Source organism: Callorhinus ursinus, unplaced genomic scaffold (genome assembly GCF_003265705.2).
Source record: "Callorhinus ursinus isolate GAN/ISIS: 27379988/994484 unplaced genomic scaffold, GSC_fseal_2.0 scaffold4, whole genome shotgun sequence".
Classification (NCBI taxonomy): domain Eukaryota; kingdom Metazoa; phylum Chordata; class Mammalia; order Carnivora; family Otariidae; genus Callorhinus; species Callorhinus ursinus.
In genome coordinates this window covers 60095094-60122473 of record NW_027397066.1, presented here as the reverse complement: position 1 = coordinate 60122473, position 27380 = coordinate 60095094, and the positions used below count along the sequence as shown (strand labels likewise).

Here is a 27380-nt window from a genome sequence, read left to right as displayed (position 1 = left end):
CTACATATTATGAAAGCTGAAGCAGTAGCTTACAAATATAAAAACTCAAAAAATGGACTTTAGAGGAATAAGCAAACAATAAAATGTTAGCCTGAGTGGTAAAGGTTCTTCAACAGTACCATAAAAAATGAGTAATGATGGTGTCTCATCATTGAGACAGTGTCTCATAAACAATACAGTGTCTCATAAACAAACCTGTAAGTGAGATGGGGAATCAAAGATAGAAGGTATGACTCCAGGTTTCAGTTTAATATTTGGAGCACTTCTGTCAAAATCTGTCTTCTTAAAGTGCCTTGAACACAACACGTCTCCTTTTTTAGGCTCCCAAATGCCTGCGGCATTCACATCAAGTCTTTTCATTGCTAATACCCATTTTCTTTTGACGTTTTCATCTGTGGGGAATCTAGAAAAAAAATACAAAAAGTATTTTAAAATTGAACACTATTGATAGATACTTGAATTAAGACTAGACTAAACTGGTTCATTGATGAGTTTGTTATTACTCTTGGGAAATGGAATATTCAGGAAGCCATCATGAAGCATGCTTTCAGAACTTTCAGTTTAATCATGCTGCAGAAATACGGTCCTCATTTCAATTTTCTTCATTATAAAGAAGAAAAGTTTCAGTGGATATGTCAACCTTATAGGAAGACCCACAACTGGAGGTTTTTCTTCATCTATAGGTGATAATATCACTTTGGCCTTTTCCTACATGAAATGATATCCAGAATTTATCCCAGATGAATAAAGTACCTTGTACTTTCATTCTTCTGTCAGCATCAGAACGTTGTTTAGTACAGCATTTAATACACAACAGGCCTATAAATGCTTAGTGAATGAGGCAAAGAACTGCTGCAGAGTTTGACGTTCTAGAGATAAGAACTATTTTATTGTTAGTTAAATAATAACTAACTAATTTGAAGTGACAGTGATAATTTACATTTTTAAAATTTAGTTTAAAAGTTTAAGATACCTGCCAAGGTATCAGAGGCTAGTAAACAAAAATATCCAGCTCATTTTTGCTAATATCATTACTTTGCATTTTAACATACCTTCGAAGAAATTCAGTTTTGTTTACATGGAGTTTACAATCTGAAGCAAGAAAGGATCTTTGCCCAAGTATGTCCTGTCCTTTCCATTTAGAAATAGATCAAACTTATGTTGGAGAGAAAAAAATAGGAATTACAAGCTTTGAAGCTGTAATTCAATAACCGTACCTTTTCAATTTTCCAAGCTGATTCAAATCTTTTTTGGAAAAGGTAGGGTACACATACTCATTTTTTGTTTCCTCATACCGAGCAAAGTAGTTAGCAGAGCCTTCTCTAGCACGTAGCACAGTGCCTGGCGCAAAGGCAGCAAAACAAACCTTTAGCAAATGAATAATTGTTAAATCTTAGTACTCCTTTCCTTTGCTGTCAGAAGAATGGCCAAAATAGAAAATTTGGAACATCCTGATTTATTGGTAATACTGCTAAAGAACCCTTGGTCTGAGCTTGTAATTCCTATTTTTTTCTCTCCAACATAAGTTTGATCTATTTCTAAATGGAAAGGACAGGACATATTTGGGCAAAGATCCTTTCTTGCTTCAGATTGTAAACTCCATGTAAACAAAACTGAATTTCTTCGAAGGTATGTTAAAATGCAAAGTAATGATATTAGCAAAAATGAGCTGGATATTTTTGTTTACTAGCCTCTGATACCTTGGCAGGTATCTTAAACTTTTAAACTAAATTATAAAAATGTAAATTATCACTGTCACTTCAAATTTAGCTAAAAAAGCTATTTACAGATTTGGGAACTAAAGATCAAAACTGAAGATTTAAGTGGAACCGTCTTTGGCTTTTTGTAACAGTCAGAAGTACTTGGCTTAACTACAGCAAAATCTTACACGTGAAATGTCAGTCCTTTTAACTTGGAATTTGGCAAACAGCGGGAAGCACATCCAATGGCCGAGCAACATTTCACCATGATTTTAGCAACTCATAACAGAACTGAAAGAAAATTAAAACGATAAGAGTTAGTAACTTCAAAGCTAAGGGCAACATATTTACTTTTCCCAGCATGTTTTTAGGTACTGTGAAATCATGCTGGAAAGCCAAAGGCAAATATTTTCTTCAACACCGGCAGCTTTAAAAAATTTTCCAGGGGCTTGGCTCTTTATAAGGCAAATCGTATTTCACTACGCACTCGGAGGTGTCTGAGTCAACCCCGCAGTCTTGTACATTTCTCTTCCGCGGCTTCTTACAGTCACCGTGCCACAAGGCCTTTGCATACTAACTTCTACTCATCTTTTAGCTACGTGTTGCTTCCCCAGGGAAACCTTCCTTGACACCCAGATTCAATCAGATCCCATCTAGCATTAGCTCTCAAAGAACACACACTTCCACCTAGCGCTTCTCAAAGTTGTAATCTTATTTCAGTGATTCTCTGATTAATGTCTTTCTCCCTTACTAGTGCGGGAGTTCTAAGAGGGCATGGTGGGGCGTGTGTTTTTTCTCAATTTTGTCCCCATGCTTAACTGGTGACTGGCACGTAGGAAACGTCAATGCATATTTTGAAGGAATGAAGAACGAGTAAAAGCAGCAACTCGAACGGTCGGCGAGGACCCTGGCACCTAGCAGCTGCAAAAGCAACGCTCGCAGGTACCCGGCTCAGAGCCCAGGGGCCCGCGGAACTCCGCCCCTTTCTCGAGGCTCCGGGCCGCCGCAGGGAGAAAGGGAGGGGCCGCCCTGTCAGAGGTGCGGATGCGGCCGGAGAGCGTCCCTTCCTCGGGGGGCGGGGGGGGGGGCGCCGGGCGTCTCCGCGCCGCTACGGTCCACGTCGCCCCGAACCACGCCCAGAGTTTGGGCTAGTAGCAATGGGGTGGGGGGAAGAAGAAGCAATCTAAGAGTTATTACCGTTAGCAGCGAAGTCAGTGACTAACGTCGAAGACAGAGATTGCGTTTCCCTTCACTTCCGCCCCGTAGCCCCGGGAACCGGAAATCCGGCTGCCCCGGGTCACGTGCTCAGCCGCCATATCTGCTCGGCTGGCTGCTGCGGCCGGGAGGGGGTGTGCTAGTGACGTTACTCTGGGCGTGGTTTTCACTCCCGGGGAAGGGTCCGTGGAGTTTGAGGGGAGGTGGAGGAGATGGCGGCCTCGGCGTGGGAAGATGGCGCCCGCGGCCAAAAGCAAGGGCGGCGGGGCTGCGAGCACTATGACAGAGGATGTCTCCTGAAGGTGACGACTTCAATGGGCTCTTCCCTTACGCCGGGCCGGGCGGGGGCGGAGTGGGCAAGGCGGTTAGGTTTGGGCTTAAGTTAGAGGCTAAGCTGTTTGTCAGGGTACCTTCTCCATTTCGAATTGGGTTCCTGCCGTGGAGAACGTTTTGGCAAGGCCACCACAGGCCCCACCTTTTCTCCTGCTTAACATTTTGTAAGCAAAGCTCTCTGCTTGGAAAGGGCCTGGGCGTGCACATCAGTCACTTTATCAATGGGTTTATTTAGTCTTTTGCTACTATAAGTAGACTGAGGCAGCCCCGGGCCTGAGCTGGCTTTTCGCCAGGGTGACTTTCAGGTGTGTGATGAAATAGTGGAAGAGGTATAAGTAAGTGGAGGATCGGAATACGATTTCAGCTCCTGTAGTAAGTTTTACAGCTTGCCAGCTTCATTTTAGAGTCAGTGAATATGCCTAAGCCTGCCAAGAAAGTGTTTTTGTGAAATAGAAAGACAGCCGTGTAATTGCCACTAAATAGATTATGTGTGGGAAAGTGCCCAGTATGCATATATTGTTATTTTTGTTGTTTACTTTGAGGAAAATTGCTAGTCAATCTAGAACTTTTAAAATTGGCACCCATTCAATTAAAGTTTCCTGATTTTTGTTGTTGCTGCAAGAAGCATTTTAAAGATTTTACTTAGAAAGTTTGAGCTTTGGGGTGCCTGGGTGGCTCCGTTGGTTAAGCGACTGCCTTCGGCTCAGGTCATGATCCCGGAGTGCCGGGATCGAGTCCCGCATGGGGCTCCCTGCTCGGCGAGGAGCCTCCTTCTCCCTCTGACCCTCCCCCCTCTCATGTACTCTCTCTCTCTCTCATTCTCGCTCTCTCAAATAAATAAATCTTTAAAAAAAAAAAGTTTGAGCTTTGGAGTCCCACAGCTCTACCCCCAAATCTAGCTCTGACCCTTGATAGCTCAGTGCTTTTGAGCAAGTGCTCCATTTGTAAAATAGAGGTGATAGAAGTTCCTGTTTCATTAAAAAAAAAAAAAAATACGAGCCCTGTAAGGACAATTGAGAGCCTTCTTGTAGGCCAGGCTTGATGAACATTCCTTCACTGCACTGGGTGAAGCTCTTTCAAAGTTAGTTGTTCACCAAGTGTTGTGTAAGCAAATCGAATGCTATCCTTATGTTTCCATTTCCACGGTTACATGTCTGTTACTCTTTGAAACTTGATGACTAGAACTGAATTCAGCATGTTGGCCCTTTCCCCCAAGAAACCACATAAATATGTCTGAGTTTCATAGTGCTGAGATGCTTGACCCTGAGTATCAAATACTTTTTTTGCCTTCCCTTTCCTTCTTCCTTAAATGCCAGAAACCAAGTGAAGAATTTTGAGGAGGAAGTAATCAATTAAATAAAATGCTGCTGTTTGAATAAGATAAGAACTGAAAATTGACCTTTAAATTTGGTGAGGAGGTCACTTGTGATCTTGACAAGAGAAGTTTCAGTGGAGAGCTTGGGACAAAGCCTGATTGCAGTGGATTTGAGAGAGAATGAGAATAGTGAAACTGGAAATAGCCTTCATAGATAATTCTTGGAATTATGCTGTGAAAGAGAGCAAAAAAAAAAAAAAAAGTCTGTGGTTGCTGAGTGATGTGGGATCGTGAGGTTTTTTTTTCCTTTTAAAATGGGAGGTATTGCAGCATGTTTGCATATTGGAAATGACCAGTGAAATGAGAACATTTTATTTATTTATTTGTCAGAGAGAGAGAGTGTGAGTGCACAAGCAGGGGGAGCTGCAGGCAGAAGGAGAAGCAGGCTCCCCGCTGAGCAAGGAGCCCGATGTGGGGCTTGATCCCAGGACCCTGGGATCATGACCTGAGCTGAAGGCAGATGCTTAACTGACTGAGCCACTCAGGCATCCCATGAAGTGAGAACATTTTATAATGCAGGAGGGAAAGGAAAAACTGTAGGAGCATTTACTGCTCTTGAGTAATCGAAGATGGGATCCAGTGCACAAGTGGAGGAGTTGGCCTTAGAGAAAAACATAACAAGGGAAGACCGAGTATTAGGTACATTTGCAAGTAGGTTGATAGTTTGTGAGAAAATGTTTTCTTTGATTATTTTTTTTTTAAATTTTATTTATTTGACAGAGAGACAGTGAGAGAAGGAACATAAGCAGGGGGAGTGGGGGAGGGAGAAGCAGGCTCCCTGCTCCTGCTGAGCAGGGAGCCCGATGTGGGGCTCGATCCCAGGACCCAGGGATCATGACCTGAGCCGAAGGCAGACGCTTACCGACTGAGCCACGCAGGCGCCCCTCTTTGATTATTTCTATTTTAATAATCAAGATTATGAGCGGAGTATAAGGGTGGAGGAAAAGGTTTAAAGGTTTAAAGAGAGAATATGTAAAATAATGTGAAATAATCATCTAGATTTTAGGTCCTAGACTGTAGAAGAATGAGGGAATCAACTAGGGAAATGAATAAAAACCCACTTTTTATTAGTGATCATGACTTAGAAGTGAGACCAGTGTGTTTTTCTTCAGCTATATCTGGATATTCCTTATATAGGAGAAAATTGGATTTAACCAGATTTGGGGTTTTGGTTAGGAGAATATGTAGAGGAAGAGAGAAGGAAGGAACTAGAGTATGTGCAAGGGAAACATTGAAGTGAGTTGGAAAGAGGAGATAGTGGTTAGAGAATTTCATGCTTGAAATTATGATATAAACAGGATTCAGTTCTTGTTTTAGAGCAGTGGTTCTCAAAGTGTGGTGAATGGACCCCCTTAGTAATTCCTGAGGCCCTTTCGGGGGACCCTTGGGGTCAAAACTACTTTCTGATACTAAGATGTTGTCTTTTTCAGTGTGTGCAAAAGCAGTTACTAAAACTGCTGGCATCTGACCTGTACTACACCTATAGTTTTTTTTTTTTAATTTTTTATTGTTATGTTAATCACCATATATTACATCATTTGTTTTGGTATAGTGTTCCATGATTCATTGTTTGTTCATAACACCCAGTGCTCCATGCAGAATGTGCCCTCTTTAATGCCCATCACCAGGCTAACCCATCCCCCTACCCTCCTCCCCTCTAGAAACCTCAGTTTGTTTTTCAGAGTCCATCATCTATAGTTTTTTTAAAAAAAGTCTCACTTAAGAATGTCATTGATAAAATTAAAGCAATAAAATTACTAATTTTATAAAATCTTAACTCTTGAATATGTCTTTTTACATGTTTGATGAAATGGGATGTTTTCATCAAACACTTGTGCATACTAAAATTAGACGGTCACTGTGAGGAAAGTTCTTATGCAGTTGGATTGTGAACTGAACTAGTTTCTTGTGTAACAGTTTTTACTTGAAATCTGATTATTCAGACTTGTGTATTTGACACTTTCTTGACACTTTCTTGAAAAGTGAACTGTTGAAACTGTCATTACAAGAAAAACAATCGACAGTGGTAAATTCAAGCTTTCACATAAAAATTAGAATTTTGAGGGGCGCCTGGGTGGCTCAGTCGTTAAGCGTCTGCCTTCGACTCAGGTCATGATCCCAGGGTCCTGGGATCAAGCCCCGCATCAGGCTCCCTGCTCCATGGGAAGCCTGCTTCTCCCTCTCCCACTCCCCCTGCTTGTGTCCCCTCTCTCGCTGTGTCTCTGTCAAATAAATAAAATCTTTAAAAAAAATTAGAATTTTGAAACACTTAGGTAAGCCTCTGTGAGCTTAAAAGTGTCCCAATACCTAAAGACTTTGCTGATGAGATCGGGAGTGATGTTAACAAATAGGATTTTTTTATATTGCTTGGAAAATGTGTGAACGTTTGGAAGAGCTGTAGAACTCAGCGAACTGAGTCATATTTTCCAAATGACTAATGTGTGAGTAAAAGATTGATTCAAAGTGCAAGATAGAGCAATGGATTTTGATGTAACAGAGGGAGAAAAGTTCACCGATAAAATTTCAGAGCCCATGTTACAACTGATCATTTATAAGAGTTGTTGAGTTTTGGTGTAATATCAGAGAAGAGTATCCATAATTCTCTGTAAACTTGATTAAAATACTCCTCCCTTTTCCAACTATATATTTGTGGGAGTACAGAGTTTCTTGATATACTTCAACTAAACTGATTGAATACAAAATTTGAAGCAGAAATGACAATCCAGCTATTTTGGGGGAAACTAGTTATTTTTCATTAAAATATGTCATTTACATTAACATGTAATAGGTTTGTTACTGTTACTTTTAAAAGAAGTAATATTTTTAAAAATTTACAATTTTATTTTATAGTATGGTGTCAGTAGAGATAATTCACATAATGAGAAGCACTTTGAGATCCTGAACAATTTTTAAGAGTGTAAAGGGGTCCTGAGACCAAAACATTTGAGAACTACTGTTCTGTGGTATGACTGTGAGAATATGTGGCTGAGGAGGGTTGGAGAACAAGACCATTGGAAGAAAAAAAGTCAAGGAATTGAGAGTTCAGAGTTCAGAGTATCCATCATGATGGATGTGCAGATCACTAAGATTTAGGGCAAGAGTAGTAGTGGGAGAGAAGGGGGTACTAGTTGAGCGTTAAAATCTTTCAGGAATGAAATGTGTTGTGGTAAATCATCAGAAATTTTCAGAAATGAGTGGATCTGGAAGGTCACAGCATACTGGAAAGTACTGGGTTAACTTACTGGCTTGGAAACTTCTTGATGTACTAGTTAGGATAAGGCTAAGTTACTACGGGTAACAGAAAAGCCAACAGTAATGTGGGTTAAAGAATTAAGAGTTTATTTTTTCCCACCTAACAATTTCAAGGTGAATTATCCAGTTTGGCGATGAGACTGACCCACATGATCACTCCAGGGACAAGTTTTTCCCATTGTATTATTTTGCCATGTTTTAGGGAATACAGTCATTAGCTGGGTTGCTGCCATGTCCAGGTTTCATCTGATGGAAAGGGGAAAGGGAGCATGGAGGAGGAGGCATGCCCAATTTCTTAATACTCAGGCCCAGGAGTGGCACTGATTTCTTCTGCTCATTTTCTTTTGGTAAGAACTTAGTCGTTTGGCCACAGCTGAAATCAAAGAAGGCTGGGAACTGTAGTATAGCTGGGCAATCATGTGTCCAGGAAGGAGAGAAAAGATTTTGGTAGTCTGCCACTCTTGAAAACAAGGGCTATCTCTTACACTTATTGTATCCTGTAAAATATCGAGGATATAGTTGATGATTAATAAATACAAGTGAATTAAAATATCTTTATTATAGTTAATGTTTAAGGGTTGAAGTAGGTAAGTGAGTTTATCTGGAAATGTCTCAGAAGAAGTTGCCTGCCTGCCATTTAGGCTGAGGATGAGTTTAGGGTGTTGTGGGATTAGTTCTTCTGTCTGAGGATGTTCATTCTTCATAATTCTTTTGTCTTTAAGGACTAGATTATGTTCAACTTGATAAAGACATAGATATTGAGGGGGAATAGTTAAAATATGCTAAGAAACAGTGAAAAGTTATGTTTAGGATCAGCAAACTCATCCATTCGTTGTATTCTTTGACTTTGTTCCAGAAGGAGGAGGAAGAAAATTTTTTTTTGCATTGTAAACTTGTAAACTTGTTTTTCTCTTCTTATACCTCTTTTCCCCCTGGGCATTAGGCACCTTGCTGTGACAAACTTTATACTTGTCGGTTGTGTCATGATAACAATGAAGATCATCAGCTAGATCGCTTTAAAGTAAAGGAAGTGCAGTGCATAAACTGTGAAAAAATTCAACACGTAAGATTTTTATCACATTTCTATTTTCTTTTTAAAAAATGTTAAGGTGGTTTACAGAATTTAATCGAGTATTGCAAATAAGACTTCTTTAACTCTAAGCAATATCTTTGATATAAATGTTTAAAACCTTGTAAAAACCTGCATATATTGTAACATAAATTGTGGATATTCAAATAATAATACAAAATGTTTTGGTAAATTTAATCTAATTTTTAATTACGTGTGTCTGTTTTAGGCCCAACAGACTTGTGAAGAATGTAGCACATTGTTTGGGGAATATTATTGCAGTATATGCCATCTCTTTGACAAAGACAAGAAGCAGTATCATTGTGAAAACTGTGGAATTTGTAGGTACTGTATGTAAAATGTTCTTTTCTAATTACTTTCGATTTACCTGGGCAATAATAGTTTTTAAAATTAACTTTGTTGGGGTATAATTTGCATCTAATAAAATGCATTCATTTTAAGTGTCCAGTTGAGTGACAAATATATATAACTGTGTTACTACCAACCTGATCAAGATAAACATTTCCGTTATTCTAAAAAAAATTTTCATGCCTCTTTTGTAGTAATATTTTAATTAGCCCATCAGTTATTGTGTGGCTATTTAAAATTTTAACGTTTGGATATAAAATACGCTTTTATATGAAGTGTTTTGTTGGCAACTGAAGTAGAAAATTAAGGTGGACTTTTTAAAAAATTAGTTTTTAAAAAAATTCTCTAAGTATAGGCTGATTTATTGGAAAAAGAAAGAGTAAAAATAACCTACAGTCCAGTCTCTCACTGATAAGCTGTTCTCAACATGCCATATATAGGAATTTTTTCTTAATAAAAATTCTGAAGTATTAGATATATACAAAAGCACATATGTAACATATGTTACAAAGTATTCTAATACAATAAGTCATTCAGTTTAAGAAATAGAATGTTACCAATACTGTTGAAACTCTAAGTGTTCCACCTTAGTCTTTTCTCCTTTTTCCCATTGGAGATAACCAATCTGTCTTGAATATTTTAAATCACTTTCTAGCTTTTATGTAGTTTGTTTTTAAGGAAGGATAACAAACATTCCAAAAGATGCAGAAATCATAAACTATCTTATGAATTTACTTAGGAAAAAATTCTTTTAATCACCACCCAGATCAAAGAGTGGAATGTTCATAGCAATGTAGTAGTCTCTCTTATGCCCCCTTCAAGTCAATACACTAGTCCAAAGGTAACCACTTTCCTGAACTTTTGTAAATGGGATCATACAGTATATGCTTTTTTGTGTTTTTGTATATTTTGTGTTTTTATATATTTTAAGGCAATATCATTAGGTGTTTACATAGAATTGTTCTATATTCCTTTATGATTGACCCATTTATCATTATATAATGTCTCTTTTTATCTTTAGCAATATTTCCTGTCTTAAGAGCTACTATATGTAGATCAGCTTTCATTTGATTAGTTTTTGCATGTGTAATCTATCCCTTTTTTTTTCATTCCAAACCTTTTGTATACTTATATTTAAGGCATTTATCTGGTAAGTAGAATATAGTTGATTTTTTTTAATGGAGTTTGATGAAAACGCTTGTCTTTTAATTAGCATATTTAGTCTACTTATTAATATAATTGTACAAATATACATATATAACTCTACAATGTACAGTTTTCCAACTCAATCTACAGTTTTAGTATTTTCTATTCCCTTAGTATTTGTCTATTTGTCCTTTTTTTCTCCTTGCTTGCCTTCATTTGAATTAATCAGCAATTTTTCTATTTTGTTTTTATTCTCTATAAACTTGTTAGAGATACATTCTTCTATTATTCTCTTAGCAGTTATCTTAGAAATTATAACATACATCCTTGGTTTACTAGAGTAATGTATTTATTATTTCTGCGCAGTGCAAGAACCTTAACTAAGAGGATTTACATGCAATTGTTGTCATGCTTTTTAATCTGTATATTTTAAACTTTATAGACATTGTTTTGAACAGCCAGTATTCTCTTAGATTTACCTACATATTTACCGTTTCTGTTGCTCTTGCCTTTCTGCATCTCCTTTGTCTTCAGGATTATTTTCCTTCGGTTTCAAGAATTCTTTTCATTAAGGAGATGGCAGGAGGGGAAGAATGAAGGGGGGGGAATTGGAGGGGGAGACAAACCATGAGAGACTATGGACTCTGAAAAACAAACTGAGGGTTCTAGAGAGGAGGGAGGTGGGGGGGTTGGGTTAGCCTGGTGATGGGTATTAAAGAGGGCATGTTCTGCATGGAGCACTGGGTGTTATACACAAATAATGAATCATGGAACACTACATCAAAAACTAATGATGTAATGTATGGTGATTAACGTAACATAATTAGAAAAAAGAATTATTTTCATCATTACTTTTAGTGAGGTTCTGCTGGTGACAAATTCTGTCAGTTTTTTGTCTCTTTTGAAAATGTCTTTATTTGCTTTTATTTTTAAGATTTTTATCTTTTTTAGGTATAGAATTACTTTCAGCATTTTAAAAGATACTCTGGTGCCATGGTTTCCATTTTAGAGTCACCTAACAGGATTATTATTGCTTCTTTGAAGATAATCTGTCTTTTATCCCTCTCTCGATGTTTTCGAGTCGTTGGTTTTTAGCAGTTTTTCCGTGATGTGTACAGGTTTGTGAAATATTTATCCGGCTTGCAGTTTGTAGAATTTCTTGAATCTGTGGCATGATGTTTTCTGTCAGTTTTGAAATATTCTTGGTCAGTATCTCTTCAGATAATGTTTCTGCCCCTTGCTCTTGCCTCATCTGAGACTTTAGGTATAGAGCTTTTCACTGTGTCCCATATGTCTCTTAAGTTTTTTTTTCTCCATCTTTTTTCTTTCCCCCCCGTCATGTTTAAATTGCATAGTTTCTACTGATTTATCTTCCAGGTCTCTGTCGTACTGTGTTGAATCTTCTATTGAATCTATTGAGTTTTTCATTTTAGGCTTTTTTTTTTTCTTCAAATTATAGAATTTACATTTAATCCTCCCCCACCCTCTGTACCTTCCATTTTTTAGGTGAAATTCTTCACCTTTTTTTTTTCCTTCATCATATTAATCACTGGTAATTTATTTTTATTTTATATTTTTTTTCCTCACATGCCCATCAGCTGCAGATTTTTATTAGATGGAGGATGTCTTAGGTTGGCTCAAAGGAAAGTGGTGACAATTGGCAAGCACTTCTCCATACAAGAGAGGAGGCATTCCTGGCTAATGGGGATGGGTAGTTATGATATCTAAAGGTGAGGGTCTTCTGCTTAACTTTGACCACCCAGGAAGATCTTCTCTTTGGCACTCAATATCACCAGTCCTGACGTGAAAGGGTCTGCAATGAGCTAGTTCAACTTGGCCAACAGTTCTTCTAGTTCTGGCCGAGCTTTGAACCTTCCCTTGAAGTCTTCTTCAGAGTGCTCCTTCACTGACAATCTGACTCCTTCGGGAAGATTGCTTTAGATTATTTCCAAAAAAATCTCTGCAAATGTAGCACTCAAACCGCTGATCTGAACCACTCGCTCATGGGTGGTAAGAACTGAGTCCAGGAGCATTTTGCTGCCTTGGTCCTGCGGCCGCAACACCTCCATGGTTTTGGTGCGCATAGCGTAACTTTCCTCAACTTTAATGGATAGATGGTTGCAGAGGTTGTGAACATATTGGGCATAACTCTCTGCCACGGCCATGTCGTATGCAGTCAAGTGAATGTTTAAAATCCCATATTCATAATCTGTCCCCAAATTAATGGGTCTCACTTCCACTTTTCCCCTCTTCTTCTTGGGCTCCTGTGCTTTGACTAGGTGCTTGTATCTCCCAATGCCATGGGTAGGCTTTGTCTTGTAGTGCCGACTGGTACCCATCAGAATGCCACCTGCAGAACAGATGGGATTTTCTCTTGAAGTGCTGACCCTTAAGAGAGAAAAGGCTTGCTTAAAAATGGTATCGTTCCTCAGACACAGCATCTTTCCCAGAGCTCCGTTCATCCTTTGCTGCTGCGGCCGGTAACTGTGTGTAAGCTGAAGAAGACCCCACCAAGCTGCAGCGATCCCTGGGCGTCTGAAAACACTGAATCACTGGTAATTTAAAGGCAGTGTCTGAGAAATCCACTATCTTGATTATCTGTGGGTCAGTTCTGATTTCTGTATTTTTTTTCCTTTGGTGTTTGGTTCTTTAGTCTTGCCTTTTGGCATCTTATTTTTTTTTTTAGTTGGTTGTTGGACAAAATTGTATAAGCTCTGGATGCTCATTTTTTCCAAAGAGATTTTCTTTTGGCATGCAGTTAATTAGAGACAGATCCCATTGATCCAATTAAAGATTGAGGTGATTAGAGGCCAAGTTTCATTTATTAAGGCCTGTTCTATTTTGTTTTCCCTAACACTCAGGCTCCTAGCACATGGTTCCTCAGGGGGCTTGACGTAAAGCCAGGGATTTTACCAGGGCATCTCTTGTGGCGGGACGTGGCCTTCAGTTTTTTGCCTCCCTAGCAGAGAAATTGCCAGGGGGTTTACTTGGTTTCCATTTCCTCTTAAGTACTGCTTACTGCTTAGCTTCTTAGCTTCTAATAGAATAGTGTAGGGACTGCAAGTTCCCTAAGGAGAAAGAAGCAGGGAATGTTGGCTTTACCTCAGGGTATTTCCCTTCTCTCTGGGATATTGACCCTTTTAGCCCTTAGTTGTTCTTTACTGCTATTAAATAGCTTGTTTGTTTTTTTTGAATCTAGCTTCTGTAGTTGTCAGTGGGAGCTTTGGTCCTATACAAGCTACTTTTTCTTTGTGGAGTGGAAGTTTACAATACATGTTTAGGTTTGCTTATTTTTAAACTCATACTCTATATATTCTGTTTTTTTTTTTAAAGATTTTATTTATTTATTTGACAGAGAGAGACACAGCGAGAGAGGGAACACAAGCAGGGGGAGTGGAAGAGGGAGAAGCAGGCTTCCCGCCGAGCAGGGAGCCCAATGCGGGGCTCGATCCCAGGACCCTGGGATCATGACCTGAGCCGAAGGCAGATGCTTAACAACTGAGCCACCCAGGCACCCCTCTATTTTTTTTTAACAGAACTTCGTTTCTGGGGTTCATCCTATTTGATTCATGAGCTCCAATTAATTTTCACTGTTGTATTGAGTTATTTTGTATGTCAGATCTGCACACAGTTTTTAATTACCACTATTATAACAAAGGAATCAATACATTTTATGGTTAATTTATTGACTTTCAAGTTGTTGAGACTGCAGAATAGATAGACATTTCATCTTACCCTGTATATATTAAGCTTCATGAAATTAAGATGTTTTCAAATTTTAAATTCCTGTATCTGGTAAATATTAAGCTTCGTGAGATCAAGGTATTTTCAAACTTTAAGTTTGTATACCTGGGAGTGCCATGTATTCGGTAGGTACTTAGTAGTGTGTAGGTTGTGTATCTTTAGCAAAATGTTTTTGGTGTTATGATTTCTGTCTGCCTATGAAGAAAATTTGTCATCAACATTTAACATCTATTTTTAAATCCTTTTACAAATAACAGTATTTTTTATTGTATAATTTATATATTATGAATGACAGAAGAATAAAGGCAGTGAAAAACAACTTCATTAGAAATTTTAATAAGAATTTAAAGGTTGCAAATCTAAATTTTGATTCCGTATTTTTCTAGTTTTAAAGGGATATGTACGACATTTGACAATATCTTTTGAATGTCTGGCACATGTCCATCTTGTTAATAACTGATTCCAGGTTTTAGATACAATTCTAGTAGGTTCTAGCTTGTAATTACTTTAATTTACAGTCCTGTAAATTTATTTAGTTCCTGCACTTATACCATCAAAATATAATATTGATTCCAGATCTCAAATACATCACTAATAGATTCTGGCTTATCATTACTTCTGTCTATGCATTGTCAAATTCAGTGTTTTTGAAACCTTTGAGAGCCCATAATTGTATTTAAAGGTGACTATCTTTTTAGTTTCAATATAACAAAATATTTTTTATTTTTAGATTTATAAACACCATATTTAGGATGATCAATCCTGTAAATTTTTTCAATTTTTACATCATCTGTTTTCTTCAAGATACTTTTTTTTTTTAAGATTTTTATTTATTTGAGAGGGAGAGTGAGCAAGGGAGAGAGCACAAGTGGGAGGAGGGGCAAAGGGAGAGGGAGAAGCAGATTCCTCGCTGAGCTGGGAGCCCGATGAGGGGCTTGATCCCAGGACCCTGGTACCATGACCTGAGCTGAAGGCAGGTGCTTAATGGACTGAGCCACCCACATGCCCCTCTTCCACATACTTCATACACATACTTCCCTTTCAACATTTCTCCATTTAGGAGCCATACCAAGTAAATTTTGGTGTATAAACATCATAAAAGATGGAAGAATGCTGTTAGAGCCTTTTAGCAAAATGGGTTGGTCTGGTTTCATTAACAAGATACTGTGAATTGAAGTCCCTCCTATTGAATAACTAGGTGAGGAGTCCATTTTTTTTTTCCTTAGAAATACATTGTTCAGGGGCACTTGGGTGGCTCAGTTGGTTGAACATCCAACTCTTGATTTTGGCTCGGGTCATGATCTCAGGGTCAGTAGATTGAGTCCTGTGTCAGGCTCCATGCTCAGCGGGAGTCTGCTGGAGATTCTCTTTCTCCCTCTCTCTCTGCACCTCCCCCCACACTCGCTTGCTCTCTCACTATCTCTCAAATAAAAATAAGTAAGTCTTAAAAAAAATACATTGTTCATTCATTTTCTTGTGAGTCCATTCATCTAGGGTATGTGTTATAGACAGATGATTATGATCACTTCAGGTAGGTATTTTAGGTGCCGTTATGTCTATTGTCATTGTTCAAAAATCTTTGGAATGTCTTTTTACAGTTCTTCAGAGTGCCTGTGGCACACTGAAAATTCACTCCCCTTGGGGATTTTCAGAGGTATTCATTTTTATTTTTTTAAAACTTGCTAAAAGATATTGGGAGTAGGGGTGCCTGGATGGCTCAGTCGGTTAAGCATCCACCTCTTTTTTTTTTTTTTTTAAATTTTATTTATTTATTTGACAGAGAGCGAGGGAGCACAAGCAGGGGGAACAGTAGAGGGAGAGGGAGAAGCAGGCTCCCTGCCAAGCAGGGAGCCCGATGTGGGGCTCGATCTCAGGACCCCGGGATCATGACCTGAGCCGAAGGCAGCTGCTCAACCATCTGAGCGACTCAGGCGCCCCAAGCATCCACCTCTTGATTTCAGCTCAGGGCTGTGAGATCAAGCCTTGAGTCAGTCTCCATGCTGGGTGTGGAGCCGTCTTAAGATTCTCTCTCTCCCTCTGCCACTCTCCAGTTCCCCCTCCCACTCCAAAAAAGAAAAAGATATTGGGAGCAAAATCTAGTAAATAAGATGGGCAAATACTGTGTTTAGTCAGAAATGACATGGCCAGGGGCGCCTGGGTGGCTCAGTCAGTTAAGCGGCTGCCTTCGGCTCAGGTCATGATCCTGGGGTCTTGGGATTGAGCCCCACGTCCGGTTTCCTGCTCAGCGGAGAGTCTGCTTCTCCCTTTCCCTCTGTCTGCCACTCTGCCTACTTGTGTTCTCTCTCTCTCTCTCTCTCTGTCAAATAAATAAATAAAATCTTAAAAAAAAAAAGAAATGACGGCCATCAGATAGTGACAATTTTTTTAAACAATAAAAATATCGAAAGAGTTAAAGTTAAAAAATGTTTTTGCAATGGCAGTGTTGGAAACTCTTTACCCTGTCATGATGACATTTTAAAAAATCATGTCATTTGAATGCATGAATTACTATATTTTTGCTAAAATATCAGTCTTCTTATTTTGTAGTTAACCTTTGATATCTTTTACAGTGAGTCCTTTTTTGGATGTTAAAGACAGGTTTTTTTGTCTTAAGCATATTATGAAACTTAGTTATTGCTTTTAGTCCATTAAACATATCTGCAAGGTAAAGGTGATCAGATTTCTCCTACTGGTGCTTGGTACTTAAAACATCTCTAAGCTTGACTCTGGTCTCTGGGCTTGAAAATTGTTGTCTTTAGGCAGTAATCACTATAAGGAAATCAGTGCTTCTTACAGAGTTTAGTAATATGTTATTCCTGATTTTATATTTTAAAATAGTTCCATGATAGTTAGATAATCTTTTGACTATGGCAGTAATTTTTTCCAAGTGTGATGTGCCCTAAAGATAGGGTTTCAGTTTTTCTTTAATTAGAGGTAGACAGTGTTTAGGCAGACACTGAATTTTTTGGCAGTGGGTGCATATATCCTTACTGAAATGTACTGGAATGAGTTTTTTTTCTTTTTTAAATGGGGAAATGTAATTTCTTATTGTTACAAAATAAGCACCAGGATACTTATGAGAGTATGATATGGCAGATGTGGTTTTGGTGTTCTGATTTCTGATCTTAAAAAATGTTTCAGCCTTTTGTATAATTCCATTTTTAGATTATCCCAAGGAAGTAGAGATATGTACCAAGAATTATGTATAGAATATATCTTATGTCTTGTACTGATATAACAAAAATATAATAATGAAAAATGAGAACCAGCCTGTATCTTGAAAGATTGTTAAATTTACAAACCCATATTAAAAGTAAGTTCTTGAATAATATTTAGGGATTGGGAGAATGATTGGTACAAAATGTCTGTCAGGATATCATACATACCAAAAGAGTAGCAGTAGTTACCCATGAATGGTGGGATCAGTGATTAAATTTGATAGTTGTTGGTTCATTTTCTTCTGGGTTTTACACATTTTTTTTTTTTAAAGGTCTTATTTGAGAGAGAGCGTGCATGCTGCACGAGTGTTGGGGAGGGAGAAGCAGACTCTCCTCTGAGCAGGGAGCCCCATGTGGGGCTTGATCCCAGGATCCTGGGATCATGGCCTGAGCTGAAGGCAGACACTTAACTGAGTCACCCTGGTGCTCTGGTTTTACACATTTTAAATAAAGAATGAGTATTACTTTTAAAATTGAAAAAGTTACATAAATTTGTAACTACAGTGGGGAAATAAAACATCTGTGATAAAATGATACTTTAAGGGAAGGATGTGTTTTCACATTTCTGCAAGTTATTAAATAAGCATCAGACAAATCTTTGTCATGTGTTGAGCACGAGTGGGTAGAAGGGATGATTCTGGTTCTTAAATTTATATTGTTTGTGCAAGAATAGGCTTAATAAGCAGTCACTACTATAGAGTTTGTCAGATTATACCGATTAGAGTGGTCTTAATTTTAGGAGAGTTTGAGTAAAGTTTTAACAGAGATAGGCCAAGGCTGAATAGATCAGAATGGGCCTGGGTATAAATAAATAACCAAGCCTGAGAGAAGGCAGTAAAAGAACGGAGTGAGGAACAGTGGAGGTAGAGGTAGAGACTGGAATTGAGGATGGAAGTAAAGAGGATATATTATATAGAGTAGTGAATTTTAAACTGAAGCGAATCTAGTGAGTCCTGCCACCATTAAAAAAATACTAAAGAGTAGATAAATACATGGTAAGGATAAGTATTGTCATGTGGAACTTTTGTTAGCATTTTGAGTGTGTGTATATATGTGTGAGGGGAAGGGGGAACTGGGTTAGGATGTAAAAGGATTTACTGTGTGTTGGGGTGAAGTTTGAGAGCTGCAGAGCCTGCCAGATCACCTCTAACTGTGACTTCCAAGTACTGATGCCAAATTGACTTTTTGTTTAAACAGAATCTCCTGGTAATGAATCGTTCTAGCTTTTGTATGTTAGAAGCATCTTTATTTTGCTTTCAGTTTTGAAAGATATTTTGTTGGATACAGAATTCTAAGCTTACAGTCTTTTTCAATACTTTAAAGATGTCCCTCTACTGTATTCTGTACAATATATTATGTATTGTTTGCAGTAAGGAGTCTGGTGTCATCCTTATCTTTGTTCCTCTGTACAGGCCTTTTTTTTTTTTCTGGCTGCTTTTAAGATTTTCTCTTTATTTTTGGTTTTGAGCAGTTTGATTATGACGTTCCATGATAGGGTTTTTTTTCATATTGCTTGTGTTTAGGGTTTGTTGAGCTTTCCTTTTTAAGGGCACAACACAAAATTTTCACCATCTCTTTTGTTCACAACTTCCAGAGAAGTTGCAAATAGTCTTTATTCAGGACACCCTTGTGCCTAGCTAAGTGTTTTGTTGTGGTGAAAGAAAGGGATAATAAAAATTTGGGAACAACTAGCTATTTTATCTTTATCATGCATAATACATTTCAAATGGATGAAAGAAAAATATAAAAATTAAAAATCATTAAGCATTAGAGGTATACATATATTTATAACCTATAGGTTTCAAAAGTCTTTCCTAAACAAGAGGCAGAAGCATAAGCCATAAAGGAAAATATCAATGGCTTTTAGTACATAGGAATTAAAATGGCTGTATGACAAAATATATAAATCAGGAAAGATGTGACATACCAGGATATGGTAAATATACAAATGAAAAAGATTAATATTCAGGATATATAAAGAGTTGGTTTAAAATGGTAAAAGACAGATACCCTAGAGTGAACAGAGCATACATGAACAATCCACAGTAGAAATCCATATGGTTCATAAACATTAAAATATATTTCCTGTCTCATAACCTGAGAAATGCAAATTAAAATGACGTCTTTTATTTGTCTGTCATCTAGGTAACCAGTGTTCACTACGGTGTGGGGAACACAGGTGTTATCACACATTGTTAGTGGGAGCATAATTTAGTATTGTCTTTTTGGAGGTCAGTTTGTCAGTATCAAAGCCAGTGATATGTAATACCCTCTGATCCCATAGTTTCAGTTTTAGGAATCTTATAAAAATTATCAACAGATGGGCTAAGTGTTGTCTGTATAAGCATACTGATTGATTGATTTTATTTTTATTTGTCAGAGAGAGAGAGAGAGAGTGTGTGCACAAGCAGGGGCAGAGGGAGAGGGAGAAGCAGGCTCCCTGCTGAGCAGGGAGCCTGACGCGGGACTCAATCCCAGGACCCTGGGATCATGACCTGAGCTGAAGGCAGACGCTTAACTGAGCCACCCAGGCGTCCCTGTATAAGCATATTTATTTTATATCATTGTATTAACTCAAGGCAGTAAATTATATATGGGAATACTTTTAAAAATTATGATCTGTCCATACCATGTAATATTATGTAATTATGAAGAAGAATGAAGTGGTTCTATATAGACAGAATGATCTTCAGGATATGTTCAGTGAAAAAAAGTCACAGAGCAGGATATATAGAAAGAATCCATTTATGTAAAAAATAAAACCCAAAGGGGATGTGTGTGTGTGTGTGTATGTGTTGTGTATATACTTTTATAGAAAAAAACTGGATAGATACCATTTTGTTCATAGTGCTTACATTTGGGGAGTGACATTGGGGAGGTGGGAGTTTACCCCATGTTCTTCATTGTGATTTGAACTAACTTTACAGTGAAACTAACCTTAACATAAAAATGAATAAATTACCATTGTAGTAAAAATGAACCTAATTTTTTGGCTTTCACATATATTTTTAGGATTGGTCCAAAGGAAGACTTTTTCCATTGTTTGAAATGTAACTTATGCCTAGCTATGAATCTCCAAGGAAAGCACAAGGTATATAATTAAGTTTGCATAATTTAAGAAGTATTATATTGTGTTTGAAAACCAGCTTAAATCCTAATATGTTTGAAGCATGCTAATTTTCAGATATTACCAAGTTACAACTATGTTGCTTTTTATTTTTGAGCATTATTAAAGTAGGTGTTCTAAGACCTGTGCCTCAGAATATCTGATCTACAATTCTTTTTCTTCTGTATAGTGTATATGAACACTTTTTTTTAAAAGATTTAAAGAGCACACAAGCAGGGTGAGGGGTAGAAGGAGGGGGAAGAATCTCAAGTAGACTCTATGCTGAGCACAGGGCTTGACATGGGGCTCGATGCAGGGCTTGATGCCAGGACCCTGAGATCATGACCTGAGCCGAAATCAGGAGTCGGCCGCTTAACCGACTGAGCCACCCAGATGCCCCATAGGGTGTAAGAATACTTACATCAGTTATTAGCATAATGTTGACAACTTCCAAATAAGTTTATGGATTCATCTCATTGGTACTGGTTTTAAGAATAACTAAAAATGAGGGGTGCCTGGGTGGCTCAGTTAAGCATCTGCCTTTGGCTCAGGTCATGATCCCAGGATCCTGGGATCGAGCCCCGCATGGGGCTCCTTGCTCGTTGGGGAGCCTGCTTCTCCCTCTCCTTCTGCCACTCCCCCTGCTTGTGCTCTCTCACTCTCTGTCAAATAAATAAGAAATCATAAAAAAAAAGAAAAACTAAAATAGCATAATAAAGAAGCAATAGCAATGTAACAGCATGTCAAGAAAATTCAGAAAATATTTTTATATTTCCTTTCATAGTTAGAAATATTTTTAATTTTGGATCTGTTAATTATAACATGATACCAGGCTCTTTAAAATTATTTTTCATTATTTAGAAAAAATCTAAAAAACATCAGAGATTAGAGAGACTAACAAGGATTTTTTTCAGTTAAATTTTTTATTTTAATTTGATATAGGTAACATTAATGAGGATTTTTAAATAGATGCTGGCCTAAAATAGTCAAGTGTTAAGAGAAGTTGAATAATGAGCGTTTGGGATATGGTGACAAGGTAGAAAGGAAAAAGAATGGGGCTGAGTAAAGATGACTCTTAAGATTTGTAGCCCTTGCTTTAAGTACTTGATTAATGGACGGTGAATTTGCTGGAATTAAAAGATTGAGTTTGGTTTTATAGACTTGAGTTTGGGGGTGATAGCTGTGCGGTCTTTCAAAAACTATATGCACATTTTCTCTTATGGTATCTTTGTCAGTTATTTTTTTATTGTCTGTATTTTAGTAAATGGTCCTGTCATATACTCAGGTGCTCACTTAAAAAACCTGGGCATCATTCATGGCTTGGTGCTTCCCCTTACCTTCCCGCATTTAATCACCCTGTCTTATCAAGTTAAGAGCTCTGGCACTGGAGGCAGCCTATTGGAGCTCAAATGCAGTTCCACTGCATTTGAAGTTATTGAGCTTCTCTAGGCCTCAAATACCTCATCTGTAAAATGGGGTAATAATTGTACCTGCATTTATAGTTGTGGGACTTGATTGAGCTAATGCAGGCAATGTACTTAATATATGGCATGTAGTAAACTTCAGTAACATGAACCATTATCATTGTCGATATCCTTAAGTAGCTTTGGAACAAAACACATATAAACTAAAAAGATTCCAAACGTTATTACCTCTGCATCTTTGGTAAATCTTGATTAACTGATTTTCCTTACTTGTAAAATGAAGATAATTTCTTGAGTAATTTCATTGTTTCAGGTAATGTGCAAAGCCTGAAATAGTTGTGTGAGTTAACTGTTCAGTTCCTATCTGACATTTAAGAGACATGTGTTAATGTTAATTATTATCTTTACTAAGTTAGTATCATTTGTTTTCGTTATCATTAGTTTCTGTTAATATGAATTGTCATTTCCATCTAGTTAAGCTTTTAGTAACTTGAGTTTCTCTTTTAAACAGTGTATTGAAAATGTTTCCCGGCAGAATTGTCCAATATGTTTGGAGGTAAGCTTAAAATATTTGCTTTGGAAATATTCCCTCTCTCTCTCTTTTTTTTTTATTACATTCCATTTATTCTCCAGAAATCCTGAGGACATCTAAAGAGAGAGAAATAATATTTTCTTAGCAAAAGTCATGTTGAAATTGCAATAAAGGGGTACCTGGCTGGCTCAGTCTGTGGAGATGCAAGTCTTGATATCAGGGTCGTGAGTTTAAGCCCCAAGTTGGGCGTGGAGCCTACTTAAAAAATTAAAATAATATTGTTACTATTTAGATATAGTTATTTATTTACTATTTTTTTAATATAACTTAATAATTAAAATAAATTCGGGAGTAGCAAATTTGTGAGGCATTACGAACTTTAAAACATACTCCATCTTTTAAGATTAAATTTTTTAAAAATTTAAATTCAATTAATTAACATATAATGTATTATTTGTTTCAGGGGTACAGGTCTGTGATTCATCTTATATAATACCCGGTGCTCATTACATCACATACCCTCCCCAATGTCCATCACCCAGTTACCCCATCCCTCCACCCTTCTCCCCTCCACTTCCTTTCCTGTGATTGAAGAGTCTCTTATGGTTTGTCTCCCTCTCTGGTTTCGTCTTGTTTCATTTTTTCTTCTCTTCCCCTATGATCCTCTGCCTTGTTTCTCAAATTCTGCATATCAGTGAGATCATATGATAATTGTCTTTCTCTGATTGACTTACTTCGCTTAGCATAAAACCCTCTAGTTCCATCCACATCTTTGCAAATGGCAAGATTTCATTTTTTTTGAAATATTCCCTCTTGAATTTAAAGTACTTGGATGTTTATATTGTCTTCATGCAAACACTAACATTTATTTCCTTTATAGGACATTCACACATCCCGTGTTGTTGCTCATGTCTTGCCATGTGGACATCTTTTACATAGGTAAAGTAATTCTTTTTTTTTTCCTCAGAAGTGTTTGAAAATAGTGGAGATGCTTTTTGCTTTACTAAAATAGTGTCATATATTTTTTTCAGAACGTGTTATGAAGAAATGTTGAAAGAGTGAGTGATGGGATTTTTAGAAGTTATAATTGTAAGATGTCTGATTTTTTTTTTTTTTTTTTGGCGCGGGGATGTGGAAGTGGGCAAACATTGCTGATACTTATATGTTATTGGCATGGCAGATATTTATCTTGAGATGGGTAGGGTAAATGAATAGTGTTAAATTGGGTAAAGCATCTTGTGGATATAGGACTGCATCTTTGTCCCCAGGCTTATATTATGCCTTATTTCATTCCCACAACTCACAAGAGCTACCTCTTCTTTTCTGGCTGTGCTTACCAGGGGCACAGGCTCTGCCAAAGCCAATCCATAGCACTGTAAAAATGCTGAGGCATGTCGCTCAAAATTCTGTTAAATCATTATATTGGCCCAGGATAATCTGCAAAGAAAGCTGGTAGCAAGATTATCTAAAGCAGAGACTTTATTGTGGGGGAAGGATGTTGAAATGAAAATAGGAGAGAAGAGACTGTGTAAATGTATTTTGGTCCTGCAAATTCGTAAGCAGAACTTTTAATTTAAGAGCCAGTTAGAAGGGAATTTTTCAGAATTTTTAGAAAGAAAATGATACAATCTGAATTGCCTGAATATATTAAGAAATTGAGGTTATTTAGCTAAAAAAAGCAGCTGAACAGGTTTTTTTTTTTAAATTAATTTTATTTTATTATGTTAGTCACCATATATTACGTCATTAGTTTTTGATGTAGTGTTCCATGATGAACAGGTTTTTAAAATACATTAAATATAGGGATGCCTGGCTCACTCAGTTGGAAGAACATGTGACTCTTGGTCTTGGGTTGTGAGTTCGAGCCCCATGTTGGGTGTGAGATTACTTAAAATAAAAAACTTCATATAAGGGGTGCCTGGGTGGCTCAATTGTTAAGCGTCTGCCTTCAGCTCAGGTCATGATCCCAGGGTTCTGGGATCAAGCCCCGCATCAGGCTCGCTGCTCCATGGGAAGCCTGCTTCTCCCTCTCCCACTCCCCCCTGCTTGTGTTCCCTCTCTTGCTGTGTCTCTCTCTGTCAAATAAATAAATAAAATCTTTAAAAAAAAACTTCATATAAAAATATATTAAATACATTCTACAAAGAATATGGACTAATTCCTTCCCACTTTAGAGAACTGAGGAAAAAGAAGAAGGTGTAAAAATACCATAGGTTACAGGATTTAATTAGAAACTATAGTGTAAAAGTTCCCAGGTTTGTAACAGGTCATCTTGAAATACAGAATAATGCTCTGTTTTGGATGGTTTATGTACCAGTTAGCATGCATCTTCTTGTATACCTGAGTTGATATACACCTTGTTTAATGTTTGGAAGATAACCTTTCTGTCTCTTCTAGAGGCTACAGATGTCCATTATGTATGCACTCTGCTTTAGATATGACTCGGTACTGGAGACAGCTGGATGATGAGGTAGCACAGACTCCTATGCCATCAGAGTATCAGAACATGACTGTGGATGTGAGTATAATTCGTGCTTAGAACTTTTTAGGTTCCTGGTTGATGTTCTTGTTTATTTTTGCCTTTTTGCTCAAATCTGTCTAAAAAATATTGCTTTGGCATAGACACCAATGTGATGATTAATGGAAAGGACCAAATAATTGATTTTAGTTACTTTGAATTCAGGACCAGACCAAAAAAATACTAAGAATACCTTTATGTAATTCTTCCCAACACTAGATGGCAGGCAAAAACTTTATTCTGAATTATTTACACCTTTCTCGTCAGAGCCAGTCAGTAATGTGACTGAGTGGAGGTGAATTACTAGTCTGATGTTTTATTTTAATTATGTTTTATTTGTAATTATTTTAAATTTTATTTCAGGCATATGTATTTGTTGATTTTTGAAGAAGATTACTTTTGTCTTTTTAATGTTCATTACCCTTTTTATTCATGTGGATAATTGAATTGCTAGTAAGGTCAATGAAGGATCACTTTTAGAATACTAATTGATAATTATGTGATGTTTTACTACAGGCTTCAGTGTGCTATGTTCCATGTAGATAATTTTTTCAAATAACAGCTTTATTGAGATAAAATTTATATGCCATGTAACTTGTCCATTTAAAGTGTACAGGTTAGTGCTATTTAGTATATTCTTGGAGTTGTGCAGACATCACCACCATCAATTTTAGGATATTTTTATTGGCCCCAAAAGAAATCCCATATCCATTAGCAGCCATTCCCCAACCCCCTAGCTCTAGGCAATCACTAATCTTTCTACATTCAGATTGTATTCTTAATTTTCCAGGTTATAATTTTGAGCAAATTTGGAAGTTTTTTGTTTATTATGGGTATGACTTCTAAAGCTAAAGCTTTTCTCACATAGTAATGATTGATCTATTTTCAGGTTAACACCTTTTTTATTTTTTGGGATCTCAGTACTAGAAGAGATTAATTCCCAAGTGACATCTTATTGTCATTTTAGGGATATGCCAAAAGCTTCTTTTTATTAAATTAGGAACTACTTTTTTGGGCTTTGATTCATTCCTGAGGCATTAAGAACTTAGTATATTAAACTTAAAGTATAAGCAAAAATATTAAAATTATGTAAAGATTTGTTTTGTTAACTAAGATAATTTGTAGGTGTCAAGGAAAAAATAAATCATGTATGGGGGGCGCCTGGGTGGCTCAGATGGTTAAGCGTCTGCCTTTGGCTCAGGCCATGATCCCAGGGTCCTGGGATCGAGTCCTGCATCGGGCTCCCTGCTCCTTGGGAGCCTGCTTCTCCCTCTGCCTCTCTCTCTCTCTCTCTCTCTCTCTCTCTGTCTCTCTCTGGCTCTCATGAATAAATAAATAAAATCTTTAAAAAAAAATAAATCATGTATGTTATTTTGAATTCTAAGTATAGGTGTCAATCAGATTATGCCTATGTTAGGTTTTATGCTCAGTACTATTTATACTATTTGGGAACAGTTTTAAAATAAGACTTCTTGACTCAAATCTACACTTTCATCTTCTAAATTCAAAGCTACCTTAATAGCCTCTGAGAGTTTTCAGAAAACGAATAAAAGGCATTTCTATTGTGGGAAATGTTTAGACTTAGCTATATGTGTTTCAGTTCTTTGGTATGATTTTTGAGGAATTGTTTTGAGCAGACAATGCCATTTTCCATCTATAAGGTTTAATATACTTAATTTGAATTCATCTCTTCACTTTTCAGATTCTCTGCAATGATTGCAATGGGAGATCTACAGTCCAGTTCCATATATTAGGCATGAAATGTAATATTTGTGATTCCTACAATACTGCTCAAGCTGGAGGATGTAGAATTTCACTAGATCAGCAATGACCAGCATATACTACACTGGAAAACTCAGCATTTTCTGATCTAGAAAAAGGCTATCTTTAGTATTCTGTTGTCATAATGTGTCCGAAACTATGCATTAGAGTTGATGTGTTTTGTACTAGTGTCACAGCATAAAATCATATTACATGTACTTAAGGATTCAGGGTCTCTTTATAGAATTATCATAGCTTTATATTGGATGAAAGCCACTGTGCTTGTGTTTTGATTGGAAATTCCTTTAGTGTCAGTTATTTGGAAGCCAATGATGTTTGCCACTGAAATTCACATCCATAGAGGTATATTATACTTCCATGGGACTTTGCTTTAAGTGACACTATGCACGAAGAGTTCATTTCTAGTTCTTGATAGAACTGCACTTATTTCTCAGTATTATTCTTGACTTTTTAAGGGCTGTGCTATAATGAGAATATGTTCTGTCTTACTGTTGAAATCTTACTACACATACTTTAGAATTTTCTAAGACAGTCCTTTGGATCCTGTAAATGTGAATTTTGATGTAATAACTGTTAATAAAATTATATTGAAACGGT

At 37.2% G+C, this 27380-nt stretch overlaps 3 protein-coding genes across 5 annotated transcripts in view; 1 reads left to right on the top strand and 2 right to left on the bottom strand.

The window, feature by feature from the left end:
- THAP6 (THAP domain containing 6) overlaps nt 1–3012 on the bottom strand; it is a 21629-nt gene extending 18617 nt beyond the window's left edge. The window contains exons 1-3 of one of the 2 annotated variants that reach the window (XM_025887235.2): nt 2898–3012; nt 1889–1991; nt 196–403 (exon numbers count right to left, since the gene is read on the bottom strand). In XM_025887235.2, coding sequence (XP_025743020.1) covers nt 196–403; nt 1889–1968 — 288 coding nt within the window. In that variant the 5' untranslated portion in view covers nt 1969–1991; nt 2898–3012. The remainder of the gene's footprint in view (nt 1–195; nt 404–1888; nt 1992–2897) is intronic. The other variant, XM_073891790.1, reaches the window with a different exon arrangement.
- RCHY1 (ring finger and CHY zinc finger domain containing 1) lies at nt 2989–27380 on the top strand. 2 transcript variants are annotated; one of them, XM_025887232.2, is made up of 9 exons: nt 2989–3217; nt 8819–8938; nt 9174–9289; nt 20434–20512; nt 22463–22507; nt 23364–23422; nt 23515–23541; nt 24881–25001; nt 26704–27380. In XM_025887232.2, the coding sequence occupies exons 1-9, from the start codon at nt 3128–3130 to the stop codon at nt 26830–26832; spliced, it is 786 nt and encodes a 261-aa protein (XP_025743017.1). In that variant the 5' UTR covers nt 2989–3127; the 3' UTR covers nt 26833–27380. The 2 variants fall into 2 exon arrangements, with proteins under 2 accessions (XP_025743017.1, XP_025743018.1); XM_025887233.2 differs by lacking the exons at nt 2989–3217; nt 8819–8938 and having other exon boundaries at nt 9174–9285.
- LOC112835676 (large ribosomal subunit protein mL48-like) lies at nt 12054–12981 on the bottom strand. The gene has a single exon (XM_073891791.1). It carries the CDS (start codon nt 12919–12921, stop codon nt 12397–12399), a length of 525 nt encoding a protein of 174 aa, XP_073747892.1. The 5' UTR covers nt 12922–12981; the 3' UTR covers nt 12054–12396.